Below are 14,722 nucleotides of genomic sequence, written 5' to 3' on the forward strand. Positions count from 1 at the left end.
GAATGGGTGAGGATGATGATGAAGGGAGAAGGGAAACCCGGTGCCAGCACATAGCCTACTCCTGTCGAATAGCACCAAGGAGACCGTCAGGCTTATTGTCCCTATCTGATGGACGAATCACTATCAACAGTGATATATGCACTGCGGAGAGATTTGGGATTTAACCCAGGTATATTGGTGCACAATTTAGTGATTAGAAGTTGTGCACCGCCATCTCTCCTAGTCTCAAGGTAGAAATATTACAAGAAAATTTATGACCCTGCCGGAAATCGAACCTGGGCCAGCTAGTCTGGAGACAGATACGCTACCACAGAGCTAACTCGGGTTTAACCACTATTAAACTACATATTTCTTAGTACATTTCAGATAATTGACTAACTGAGATCGAAGATGTAAAGTGTCAGCAGAATTGCGTCGTCAGTTTAGTGCAGCAACTGATAAGAAAATGCCCAATGTGCCACCAGTCAAGAAGCAACATCATGGCTCTATAAGCATGCTGGTAACAACACACTGTATTGTGTGAGCCTTCAGCAACCTCTTGCTCAGACTATCTCATGATACTATTTGCCAGAATTGGAAGTTTTGAATACTGACTGTAGTTCTGATTACAGTGAATATATATATATATATATATATATATATATATATATATATATATATATATATGTAATAAAATCCACTTGTCATAAACAGGTGACCATATAGGTCTGGAAAACAATTTAAAAAAATGCATACATGAAATAGAGAGAAAAATCAATACAGTAGGAGCAATCATAGTACAATGTGCAGTTTAGAAAGTTTAAAAGTTTCATGTTCAATTTTTATTTATTGAGTTTTTAATTTTAATTCTTTTATATTTTTAATATTTAACTTCATTAATGGTTCTTTTTACAGGCAAGAAGAACATCCTCATATTGCCATTCTTCCAACTGCCCTTTATAAATATGGACCTGATGTTGCAAATCACCCATATAAAAATTCAGCAGAACATGGAATTTTTGTTGTACCATACAGTGATCACAGCCCATACGAAGAGCTCTTCACATTCATTTCACAGTTGAAACCTGCAAAAATACATCCCATAATTGAAGCTAAACAAATTAGTAATAATGATAATAGAAGCTTATCATATTGGCAAGAGGTTAGTCAGTTTTCTGTTATTCCTAATAGTTTGTATGATTTGTGTTGTAAACAAGAAAGTAATAACTTTAAGTCTGATAGTGAAGAGAAAACTATATTCTGCTCCGCAAATAAACCAGAGACAGTGCCTCCTAAATTGATTCTCAAGAGTAGTCTATCTAAAGAGCCTAAAATTGTACGAAAGAAGAGAGTAACTGATGCAAATGAGAAAAAAGGTGTGCAGTTTGAATCTTCTGATGCATCATCAGATGAAATATCATCAGAACTGGACGCGAATTGTTCAAAGGAAATTTCAGTAAGGAAAGAAATAGCTGTGAAACTTCGTGAAGGCAAAGTTATAAAAGTTAATGTGCCCAGTTTTGTAAAAGATAGTTATTTAGAAGTGGAAGTGGTACTTTTCGATATTAGCAAGTTATGGAATAGTGTTGCTAACATTTTTAGTCATATTTCAATTTGTGACACAAAAACTCTACATAAGCATTTGCCACATGTAGAGAGAATAGATTGTGATCTATTGAAGGAATTTGCTTCTGTAATAAGGGATAAGACTGTATTGTGTAAAAGCACAGGTAATACTATGAATGATGAGGTCACAGCTCTTCCATGGAAGCATGGAAACCTTCCATTACAGAATATGCCATTGTCATATGCATTGCACATTAAAGATGTTAGTGCTTTAAAAAAAGAACCAGTTGATGTAAACAATATATCTTTTTCTAGTGCCTCAACAGTTGTAATAGGAAATAATGACGATGTTAATGAGAACACTAATTATATTCACAGTGAAGATGTCCTTTTAAAAGATACTGATGGACACTACAGATCTGAATCAGGAAGTCTCGAAAGAAGAAAAGTGGAACTCACGAAACAACAGCATAGTGATGAACTGAAGTCCCAGGCAGTTTCAGCAAAAAAGTCATATGGACTGCATAAAAGAAAAAGAATGAATTCAGACATTTCTGAAGAAAGCTGCAATAAAAAAATGAGAACCGAGACACACAAAGAAGGATCATATACATTGTTAAAGAGTAGAACGGAAGGTGGCTTGAGCACTATGAGTAATGAACTTTCATTTCGTTCTTGTATGGCTATTGAGGACATTCAGTCACAAGTAACACCATCTGTGCAGACAGTTGATTGTGCAGTTCAGACATGTGGACGAAGTTATGACAAATCAATTGCAACTGAATGTGTTATAAAAACTAATAATTCTGCTCAGTATAATGGACATGATATCTCCAAGCCTGATTGTCATCGCTCAAATATATACAAGGAAGCGGTAAATCAGTCCCAACTCAGTAATACTCAGTTAAAATCTACACGGAAAAATATGAAAAACCTGAATTATTGGACATATAGCAGTCGAACCCCATTTATAGCAGCAGATACTCTTCTGGCAGCAAAGAATATACCTTATGTCTTTCAGGAGGTTGAAAATCTTGACATTGGAAAGCTATTATACTCACACAAAATGCAATTATCCTCTCGAAAATCAGTTGTTAAAAACATTAGTCATAACAATTCTATGGATATTTTTCTGAAAGTTGCAAATAAATTCAGATAACAATGAAAAAAATAACCAAGTAATTTTGTCATTTCATTATACAAGAGGTTTTCCTAGACATGAAACTAGAACCTGCTGTGAAAACAGTTATCCAATTTTTAATATAACAAAGAGATCTATGAGACCTAGACCAGATTTTGTTTCAAGAGAGAAATCAGAAAAATCTTTCTCTAAATATAACATTTTACAGAAAGAGCAGAAATTCAGAAGGGAAATATAGTTACATTGTTACATCAGTGGATGGTGTGGGATAAAAGTTCATGAGCCATGACAGTAATAAATTAATTTAAAATCTTAAAATTAATGAAAAAACAAGTGTTAATGTGAACTAAAATCAATGATAAATTAATATATCTGCAACACAAAATATGTACAAAAATGTTGCACATTTACGTAAAAATAACCGAAGATTTTTTATTATTGTTTTCAATCTGTAAGAAGAAATATATATATATATATATATTCACATAGGCCACCTGTTCGGTAATGTTCTTATTTAATAATTGTACGTTTTGAGATAAATGTAATTTAGGGAAGAATGGTCAACAGTGAGACAAAAACCACAATATATTTTTTACTAAATACATGATAAGTTATTTTTACTATTTGTCTGCACTAAAATCATGACATAAGTGAGAATAGTATACAGTGAGACAGATTTTAAAAATAAACTAAGAGGTGTATGTATAATAGATTGAATACATTTTAGTCATTTAATATACGGTGATCTGCAAAGTTATTATACTCGCCTGAAAATTAAGACATATTTCTATTTTTCTTACAAAATCTCCATTCATTTTCATTATAGGGGAAGTGCGATTTAGTTGCTACAAGTTTTACATATTACTCTGCTGAATGCATATATTTAAATTTTTGTAAGATGTTAATTAATGTAATTGAAGTAACTGACTATCAGTTATTCTGATGCAAAATTGCAGTGTCATACTTTATTATTTATTTAACATTTTATGAATTGATACACATGTTGCATCATACCCTGACTAAGGTGTTGGTTACAACACTTCTTGGAGTAGGTTACAACAGTTACTGCATGTCTTGATAACAACAACATACAGTATATCGTCGAGCTTCAGGATTCAAATTTTTTAATTTATTGACCTCAATAAGGTGAAGTAATGTATGTTGAATTTCTTTGCTACTCCACGGAGCATTTATCAGGATTGTTGTTAACTAATTTCATGGTTCTCGGCATTATATCCAGTGTATTACCTCTGTCATTCTTTGTTTGGTATGTTTGCATGCTGGACCTATAACTATAAAATAAACAGTCGCCATTTGTATAAAAACGGTGCAAAGTAACTACTTTGGTCCTGGGGTAAATTGCAATACTTGTTGCAACTGACCCATAGCTTTAATAGTCGTATTATATATTATTATTTATTATTTTCCAATGGCGAGAATTGACAATCAAATCATTTTCTCTCTAGCTTCCCAGTACAAGCTAACAAGGTCCTCAGTCTGTTGTGCAATTGGGTTTAAGGCTGGGCAGAACAGGTGTTGTTTGTCCATGATTTGGTCAGGGTTGTTGCACAAAACACATCTGTTGGATTGGTATATCCTCCTGAGACTGAGATTTTTTATGCATGTTTGTGAAATATAAATGTTGGTGATATTAAAGGCACAAAGAAAATTGTTTCGTCAACAACTATTTTTTTTCCTTTACGCAGTTTTGCGCGAAAGCATGTATCATATGTGATACATTGGGTCTGTGGGAAAACAAACCATACAGAACTTGAAATAAAAGAGTATATAATATTTTATTGAATATAAACGGAGTACATTATGCAACATGATCATGGCAGCCTCTTCCTTCCCGTTTCATTTCATTATCTCTTTTCAGTTCGACAGACCTTGGGATTCGGTTTGACATGATTGTCCCAGTGCCAAAAATATTCCTATGTGATAGAGTTTCAAGGACGGGCACTGAAGTGAAGTATCTATCTATGAAGATAGAAGAACCTGCTGGTAAAGAATCACATAATTTTAGGACGACTCTTCCCCCTACATCTAGTTTCTCAGGTACTGGAGCCTTTCCTGACACAATCTCCTTGCCTTTCTCTTCATACATTAAAAAATCTAAGGGAAGCCCACTTGTTGTCGTCATAACGAAATTTTTCAATCCTACAGGCTGAGGCTTACTCCTTACAAACTGCTTCATTCGAACTTGACCATGGAATGGTATCATTTGTTCGTCTATTGAAATCTCTTTCGGCCGAGGATTTTCAAGGCAAGCATTTCTTACCCTCTCCAACATAGGCCTCACTTTCCAAAAATCTGTCTTCCGTTTTGAGGTCACTGACTGCATTGTCATCAACAATTTTGAGACTATTCCTTAATGTGTAAAATCTATCTCTCGAAATATTATCTGCAATCAAGGGGAACCTAGTTCTACGATCCCAGCACATACAGATTTTAGGGAAACCAACCAGAGCTGCAGCAATGCTAGCACCCCAATACTTCCTTATTTCCGGTCCATTAGTGTTCAAGGATCTACCCTTTAGTAAAACATATTTTCTGTTATTACTATTTAATACGAGAAAAATTCGTACCGGCACTGAAGCTCTGTGTGGTCCTGGGTTCGATTCCCAGTGCTGGTACAAATTTTTCTCGTATTAAATAGTAATAATACACATTGGCTACTTCAGAGTAGTCGTGTAATATTCAATGAGATACATACATAATGAATATGTGATGTACATATTTTCTGTTTGAAAACTCAGCCATGTCCTCAAAAAAGTCATCCTTTAAATAACGTTCAAAGTAAGAAAATGGTGTCTTCATTTCTGGAATTTTGGAAGATCCGGCAGATAAACCAGTACTACAAGTTTGGTCCATTTCTGGTAACACAGGAAACCTAAAACCAAACAAAATTATATTTAATAAGACAATGTTTACTAAATTGTTTAGGTCATAAAAGAAGGTTTCACTAGACCAAAAACATGTAAGCCTATAGAACCTCTAAATCAAGATAGATCCGTAGGAGCCAACGAACTACTACTGATGGAACAAGAACCCTATTCCAAAGATTTGAGTCGCATATAATCTTAGACTTGGCATAGCTATTCAGAAGTCACTCATAACAATTAAAATTCAAGTTTCACAACTCACTCATTTTTATGGCACCAACGTTGGGAAGGATCTCTGCTACTTCCGGCTTGTACAGGTGTAATTGGAGTAATTTCACCTTCTGGCACTTCATTGTCTTCATCTTCATGCAAATCATCCAGCAATTCCTTAGGTTCTGGAGCCCTAATATCTGCCTCATTGTCATTTTCAACTTCAACATCAGAATTGTTGGGGTCAATTTTGTACAGAAGTTCTGTAATTTCATTATTAGACAGCCCTAAAAAAATAGAAACAAAAGCTATTTAAGATAGGCCTATTCTTGTTTAAATATAGTTTATTATATGCATATTTTAAAGTTAAGTACCGTTAGTAATATTTCACGTTGAATATATATATATAGAATCAGGTACTCTGCCCAAAAGCAGATACGTTCCTTAGGCAAGGCCGTAGGAATGTGAACCATGACCCGCCCTAGGTATACTAGGCAGGAGTGACACTGCAGTGGTTTGTCTATCACTTCCACAGTATGAAAATAAAGGAATCACAGAACACCGAGTCCTGTTGATGGAAGATTAAGTCTTTCATTGCCCACACTGGGAATAACCCTTTCTGGTCGGATTTAAATGTCTCATCCATTCTCTGCCTCGTCCATTTAAATACCACTCACACGTGCAAATTGAACACCTATTTTATGCTGCTTGATTTTATTTTGTAACTTTCGTAAAAGTGAAGAAACTTTGATATATGTGGTTCAGATATTATATGAAAGGTTCGCGCATTCGTCTCGCTGAATATTAACTGTCTAATATATTTTGTTTTCGACGGTATGGGCTTCCCTTTATGGTCTCATGAATGTGAAGCCTTTCGTGTGCCCAGATCACGTGCAATTTGCTATTCAGATGATCTTCTGTATCATTGGTACTTGGGTCTCTCACGTTTTCGAGACATTTTGTTTCTCACATTCCCCACCAATCCTCAATGATCTTCTTACGAAACTCCAGATTAGACAAAGCAGGAAGATTTTTTGACTTTTGATTCAAGTTGTACAGGTGAAAACTGTTTACAAGGAAAATCTCCAAAATCCAGAAGTATAATTTTCGCCACCATTTCAAACTTTTTTTCAGGAAACCGTAGCTTGAACAGTAGTGGTCTGCTCTGTCACTTCTCCCATTTTTTAAGTATAGTCTACAACAGCAACAGGTTTCTGAAAAAGCTTCACCTCCTTCGCAGTTTTTCTTGAGACTACTTGTGTCTGGATTATGCCATGTACTTATAATAGTAACAACTGTCTTGTCTTTCCACGATGTCACATATTTATCTTCCTTCCTGTAATTTACAAAACTTACTGGCCTGACAAGTCAATACTAACAAATAAATGATGATAAAAAGAACCTTCATTTGACTATTTATTATTGTTGTGTGCAACAACTTAGGTCGGATGACTACTGTGTTCGACTCCAGCTCACACTTATCAGGACTTCTGAGACCACCATTATATGTATAATGGAAAAGGAACGATTTTACTGAAAGAGCTAGGGCTCTCAGGATATTATAGGAAAACTACGTAGTTACTGAACTTAGGTTCTAGACTGAATTAATTATGAACGAAACTATACTTGATTTATTAAATATATACAAATTTACATAATGAATTACTCACATGGGTTATTTTTTGTGTTTGTTTTGTTTTATTTAACGACGTTCGCAACTGCAGAGGTTATATCAGCGTCGCTGGATGTGCCGGAATTTTGTCCCACAGGAGTTCTTTTACATGCCAGTAAATCTACTGACATGAGCCTGTCGCATTTAAGCACACTTAAATGCCATCGACCTGGCCCGGGATCGAACCCGCAACCTTGGGCATAGAAGGCCAGCGCTATACCAACTTGCCAACCAGGTCGACTCTTGTCAAAGCTGATGCCATCACGATGTGTCCTGTCTTTGACTTATTCTTCACCAAGACCCTGACTATGTCCCCCGGCTTTCCAGTAATGTGATTAGTCCAGCTGTGATTTATGGTATAAGAATACTTTTAACTCTATAACGTTGGCTAAGCATCTACTTCGCAAGCTGGGATTGCATTGCGTATCTGCTTAAGGTGGTTTATTCTGCTGACACCTTTCCTGGACTGTCTCAAATTTAACACTCCACAGGAAATCATGCTACAGGGCGTTCTTTAGCCCTGAGGCATAACAATGCCCCCTTCTCTTCAAAAAGATGATGCCTCATTAGCATGTGCTTTTTCATTGAACTTGTTGGCTGGCCTACTGATTGTGTATTAGATTTTGGAATACATTCACACACACAAGTAACAGAAAGAGTTTACAGAGAGTTAATCTCGTGTCAGGGACTCTTTCTGCTCAGGCAGGCTTACGGGGTATTTATTCCCTCACCATTGGCTTTCAAATGGACACCATATATACTATGAATTTGGTGGTCGCTGAATTACAAAGCAGAGCGGAATCACTAATAATGATTTTAAAACTTGCACTTTAATTGGTTTTGCATTTTCTGTGTAAATTTCGAGATATTCTATAATTTTGAGTTGGTTTGGCTCGTTGCATGGCATCAGCTATAACACTTAACAACTCTAGTTACAATAATAGATTTTGAATAGTCTTTTCTCTTCGTTACAATAAAATCTTATAATCTAGGATATTATTAGGATAACACAGTATTTCTCTCTGTCACTCATTCCTTTTCTTTCTGGGGCCCTGATATACATTCTTTTCTCCTCACGCATACCTCACACAAACATTTTTTTTTTCCTTACAAATCATATGCTTCATGTCTTTGGGTACATGTGGCTATTCCTATTTACAAGTCTCGGATGCGTCGCTCGAGGAAGGAGAGCACCTGACAGAACATCTCTCTTTGTCTCCGTTCTGCAACTCCTCCCACTTGCAGTGGCAAACCGGTTGTCCAGATCGCCTGTGGGGCACGTCACACCATAGTTCGCATCCCGAGCACCGCAATAATAGTCTTGTTGTTGCCCCGGTCTCCACGAGACCTCGTAAAGTGTCCGGAGGAGCAGGATCACCAGGCACCTCGACGTGTGCGACATGGCGGGAACATATGGTATATCTCTTGTCTCTGCTGACTCCATTACGATTTCCTTCTTGGTTCTCGATCCCTGCCCAACTGTGTGACTATCTGACTGTATTACTGTCTGCATAATAGCCTGCTAGACCTAGGAATGATCATCTGTTTTGCGTTTTTCGGAACTGGAAATGTTTTTACTGTTTGAATTTTCTGTGGGTTGGGACGTACGCCTCTCGAGTCCACTACATGACCTAAGTACTCGATTTCAGGTACAGCAAAAGTACATTTAGAGGATGCGCTTTCAGATTCGCGTCTCTTAAACGTTGCAAAATCTCTTTTAGCCTCTCTGCGTGTTGCTCTATTTTTTTATTGTAAACAATGACGTCATCAATATAAACAAAGGCCAATTCCCCTTTTAAGCCTGGTAGGATTCCATCCATTAGTCTTTGAAAAGTACTCAGGGCTCCTACTAGACCAAACGCCATGCGATTGTATTCAAACGTTCCCATGGGTGTACCAAAGGCAGTTTTCTTTTTGTCTTTTTCCTCAATTTCAATTTGTCAAAAACCACTGAATAGATCAATTTTGCTGAAGTACTTAGTACCAGGTAAACTTTCGAGTGTTTCTACGATGTTAGGGAGTGGATATGAATCGTCATGGGTAACAGAATTTAGACCTCTGAAATCAGTACAGAATCGCATTTGCTCGCTTCCATCAGGTGATTTCTTTGAGACTAGAACTATGGGTGCACTCCATGGGCTGGCAGACGGTCGGATTATGTTCTTATCTAGCATATCCTGCAACATGTCTTTGACTACCTCTTTGTGCTTGTGCGGCAACCTAAAGGGTGTTTTCTTGATCAGTAGGGCTTCTCCTACATTAATCCTGTGTTTCACCCACAGCCCTATGATGCCGCTCTTGCTATTGAAGTTTAACCTTGTGCTCAGCTGCCACCTTGCTTCACTATGCCACAATCGTGAACTGCATGTAAATCAATGAGAAAATCTTACGAGAACTTCGAAAAAGGACAAATGTCACAATTTCTTGTTGTAAATTTCCTATCCACTGATAAAATATATGGAAACCAGAATTATTATTTAAGGAAACTTACTATTTATGCTCAGGTATGACTTCTGTTACATGTTATAATTAGGTTGTATTGTTGACAATCTGACAACTGCTTACCTCAGGCAGAAATGCATGCTAGAATAAAGTTATCTAAATAAATTAGGAAATGAATTAGGCCTAATGTTGTTTAGGTTACACTATAATTGTAAATATAGCCTAATAAATAGAGGAAAAAGTGTGTACTAAAAACAACTCATTCTGCTTTGATTATTCATTCTTTAATCCTTAATCATTACTGGAATGCTATGTATAATAGTAAAAATTGTCAAATAATAAAGATATTTACATATAAGCCTACAAAATGTGTTGGCGGCCAGGTAGCTCAGTTGGTAGAGCAGCTGGCTACGGACTGGAAAGTCCGGGGTTCGATCCCAGGATTTTTTTCTCATTGGAAACTTTCAGAACGGCCCCCAGGTTCACTCAGCCTCCTATAAAATTGAGTACTGGGCCTTTCCCAGGGGTAAAAGGCAGTCAGAGCATGGTGCCAACCACACCACCTCATTCTAGTGCTGAGGTCATGGAAAGCATGGGGCTGTACTTCCATGCCCTCCCAAGTGCCTTCATGGCATGTTACGGGGATACTTTTACCTTTTTACCTACAAAATGTGTTGATTCTGTATTATTCGAATGCCACGTAAACAATATCCAAACAATATACAGAATATTAACTGTCCGATTAGCAGCTAATATAATTGCTGGACATTCATTATTGACATTACTAGGTAATACAGGCCCATTTTAAATTATCATTATTAAGAATATTAATTCTTTGCAAATGCTTTAAAATAGCTAGTCAAGTGTAAATTGATCTGTGGTCAAGCTTATATTTATTAAATTCTCTGATTCCATAATTTTACTGAATTTCAAGTATGATAATGAAATTACTTGTATCAGTCCAATAAGTAAGAATCAAATGGGTTGAAGCAGGATAAGATGGGGTTAGTTGAACCACTACAACATTTTTATTTTTATTTGAGCAGCAATAGTAAAGACAAATACATATTCTGAATCACATATCATTGCCTAGTATGAAACGTAAAAGTTTTGAGGATTTGTCAAGTCAATTCACTTGCTCATGCAATGTCGGTACAATTCGGCAAAGTTCGTACAGTTTCTATAGCAACTAACTTTCGATTTTGTGGCGCGTAACTAGGAGCATCTCTTTATAATTTTTATACAATCCTTGGTATTGGCTGTAAATTGTTCGAAGTAGTGGAGTGGACGAAAGGAAATATCATTAGAATAAAATTGATTAATGCACAATGGAAAAGCCTTGTTTGTGGGATGTAGCTGCAAAATAATACAGAGACAAACCAAAGAAGGCCGACTGTTTTAGAGAACTGAAATTATTATTTAACTGTTCTTGAGAATACAATAGAGAGTTTTCATATCCTCGTGGTACGCTAGACGTTAATGCTATGTTGACATCAGTAATGGTCGTATTTGGTGACATATGTTAACATTCGTAAAACTTCAGAATCACACGATATTAGCCACTCCTTTAACATTTATCATGTCGAAGCTTCTATGACAGTCAATCATTCGCGCTATATTTTTTTTTTAATGAGGTGAAATAGCTGCTCTTAATTGTGTGTCTTCCTTTGATATGACAGGAAATATTTTTTGCAGCACTACATTATTAAAATCGTGTTCTGACATTCTCAGAAAGTTTTTTAATCCAAATCGATCTTGAACTCTAAGCTCATTTAGAATGTCTTCTGCATTGTGTCTTTTACTAAGATATTGCCGCATCCACATTATCATTTCTTCCTTTCCAAGGCCTTGTAACAATCTATAGAGGAAATTACAAAAGCCAAATCATCATCGTCTGAGTCCATTGTCCAAGGTTTGAAAACAAGACACTATCTACATTAAAATCTCATAGACTGTTTATGGTAGACTGTGCAAAAGAAAGTAAAGTTTCACATGTTTAACAGTGTGGACAAAGTGTTAAATGAAATTAGCATTAACATGTTCAATCAACATGTTGGGATGTTAACAGTAAACAGTTTAACATTTAACATGTTGTTGTTAAATGTTTATTAATGGAGACGAGCCTTTAAGTCCACAGGGAATGACACCATATTAGCATATCTGGCAGAATTTGCTTTCACTGGTTGTGGAGGTTTCTTAATTATGTCAGTCCATGAGATAAAAGAAGACTCATCCATTGGAGAAAATTTCATGGTAGCTGGAACTCTCTTTAAGAAATGAGCCTCAAATCCATCAGTATCTACGGATGTAACTTTAGCATCTGAAAGATGCTTTGGTTTTACCATAAATTATAACGGGGACATGGTTGCCTACAGGAACACTTGACTCTGTCTCATCATCCTCCTCAGAATCTCTCATATGCAGTGAACTTAATGAAGACGAACTAGCTGGTAATTCTGCATCGGAATCTGAATCTGAGGAATCATCGAAGAGCTTCCTCTTGGTGTTGTGAAGGCGAGTTTCTGCTTTTTTTTTTTTTTTAATATTTCTCGGAAGCAGTTTTCTTCTTGGCAGCAGCAGCAACTCTCTTCTCAGCTCTCCTCCAATGCTTGCTTAACAGGTGTGTCTATTAACACAGTTGATTTTGCAGTTTTTCCCCCTGTATTGGATATTTTCCTTGGTGGTGCTTTAGGATGAGGACGAACTTGCTCAGGAGAGACAATGTTGTGTGTCGCAGGTGTGTCACTGGAACTGATGGCTAGGCAACATGAAAGGTGCTGGTTGTCTCTGTGAAGAGGGTCATCATTAGAGCTAGGATTCGTATGTAGTAATAGCTAATATTTTTAGTCGGTATAGTTTACAAATATGCAAGCCATGCCCCCCACTCCTCATACTTGCCATTCTTGTCATTCAGTACTTCCATTAGTTAGCGCTAAGGGTCTTTATTCCTCTTAACCACCACTTACAAAACAGCGGGGGTTTAAAAGCTACATTGTCTAGTCCTTGTGACTTTTCCGCATTTCGAGTCTTGTCAACCAGGCTTAAAACCTTCTTAACCGGCATCATATCGACTCAACTATACTCGGCGTCATTCTTAACTCATACTACATATAAATCCTAGCTCTAGTCATCCTCATAAACTGGAATAGGTCTATCTGTCACAGATGAAGACAAGAAATCCTCTTCTGAAAATACGTTGCTATTAAATGGCCCTATTCCTATAATTTTAAAGCCATTACAAATATTCCATAGGGTGAAGGATAGAGGGAAAGGCTTCGCCAATCAAAGCACCAATGTCATATACTGAAATGGGCCTACCAGGGTTATTGATCATCCAGTTGCTGCATGCTGTGTTATAATGCTTTTTTTTTTAAAGCAAAAAATACACTAACGTCGAGAGGCTGCAACTTGTTGCTGCAGTGGGATGGAAGAGTTAACAAAAAATGCCATTTTCTTTGGCAAATGACAAGGCAGCAATATTAAGAGGCTCTTGTGGTTATTCAGAATGATTAATTTATGATTTTCTTTCGTTGGTCTCTCATGCTCAGAGAAATGTTGTAGCACAGGTAAAAAGAGATCACTTACCATTCAACCAGATGGGATTGCTGCCCCTTTACTCCCAGGTTAGGTATTTACAAGCATGTGGGGCTTAAAATTCAATACACATTGCTTCCTACATACGTGGTGTGTCTAAAAAGTTCGGTGAATGATGTAAAATCTTAACGGCAACTTGGTGCACGTGCTTGCGTATGCGCATGATTCTTCAGAGACTTGAAGAGAATCGATACACAGCATGCAATGCATGTGACTGGCAGTGTAAACAGACTGCAACCAGTTGAACGTAGTCAGTGTGAGAGGAAGTGTCACAGCGCAATGGAGCAACGTGTAAACATCAAGTTCGGCTACAAATTGGGTAAGACTGCAACGGAGACACATGGAATGTTGGTGCAGGTGTACGGGAGGGAAGCCGTGAGCAGAAAATGTGTTTACGAATAGTTTAAATGCTTCCATGAAGGGAAGGAAACAATTGAGGATGAGCCATATTCAGGTCGGCCATCGACAAGCAGAACCCCAGAAATGATCGAGAAAGTGCGACAAATGCTGGCACAAGATCGGCGACTGACTCTAATATTGATTGCGGAGGAATTGGACATTAGCAAGGACACGGTGCACACCATCGTCCGCGATGATTTGGGTAAGCGGAAGATCTGCTCCCGATTTGTGCCGCACAAGCTCACAGACGAGCAGAAAGCAAAACAGATGGAAACTTCTGGAGATTTCATTTCCATGTGTGACCAGGATCCATTGCTTCTGAAAACCATCGTCACGGGAGATGAGACCTGGTGCTACCATTTCGATCCGGAATCAAAACGGCAATCAATGTCATGGTATTCACCGACTTCCCCGCGACCAAAAAAAAAAGCCGTCTGCAAAAATCCAAGGTGAAAACACTGTTGATCGCAGTCTTCGACAACAACGGCATCATTCACAAGGAATTTGTTCCTGCAGGTCAAACCATTAATGCTGCATTTTACCAGTCCGTTTTGAACCGATTGCTACAGCGATCCGGCGGGTTCGGCCAGAGTTCCACAAGACTAGAAAATGGATGCTGCTCCATGACAATGCCCCTGCACACTGTGCGATCCGTGTGCGCCAATTCCTGGCTCATAAGATGGTAACTGTTCTTGAACACCCTCTGTACTCCTCTGATCTCGCCGCCTTCAAGCGGGGAAACAGGAAAGAGTCCGCAGGAGCCAGATCAGGGGAGTATGGAGGATGTTCAAGAACAGTTATCTTCTGAGCCAGGAATTGGAAAAGTTCGGTGAA

General features: G+C 37.5%; 1 protein-coding gene across 8 annotated transcripts in view; it reads left to right on the top strand.

Annotated features, from left to right (window-relative positions):
• The window catches only part of LOC138704883 (5' exonuclease Apollo-like), a 90,148-nt gene that overhangs the window by 40,557 nt on the left and 34,869 nt on the right, over nt 1-14,722 (top strand). For 5 of the 8 annotated variants that reach the window (XM_069833263.1, XM_069833264.1, XM_069833266.1 and 2 more), the window contains one exon: nt 895-4,541. In XM_069833263.1, coding sequence (XP_069689364.1) covers nt 895-2,704 — 1,810 coding nt within the window. In that variant the 3' untranslated portion in view covers nt 2,705-4,541. Of the gene's footprint in view, nt 1-894; nt 4,543-4,565; nt 5,310-14,722 lie in introns of those variants that run through there. The other 3 variants (XM_069833271.1, XM_069833269.1, XM_069833267.1) reach the window with 3 other exon arrangements.

This window comes from Periplaneta americana, chromosome 8, assembly GCF_040183065.1.
Source record: "Periplaneta americana isolate PAMFEO1 chromosome 8, P.americana_PAMFEO1_priV1, whole genome shotgun sequence".
Taxonomy (NCBI): Eukaryota; Metazoa; Arthropoda; class Insecta; order Blattodea; family Blattidae; genus Periplaneta; species Periplaneta americana.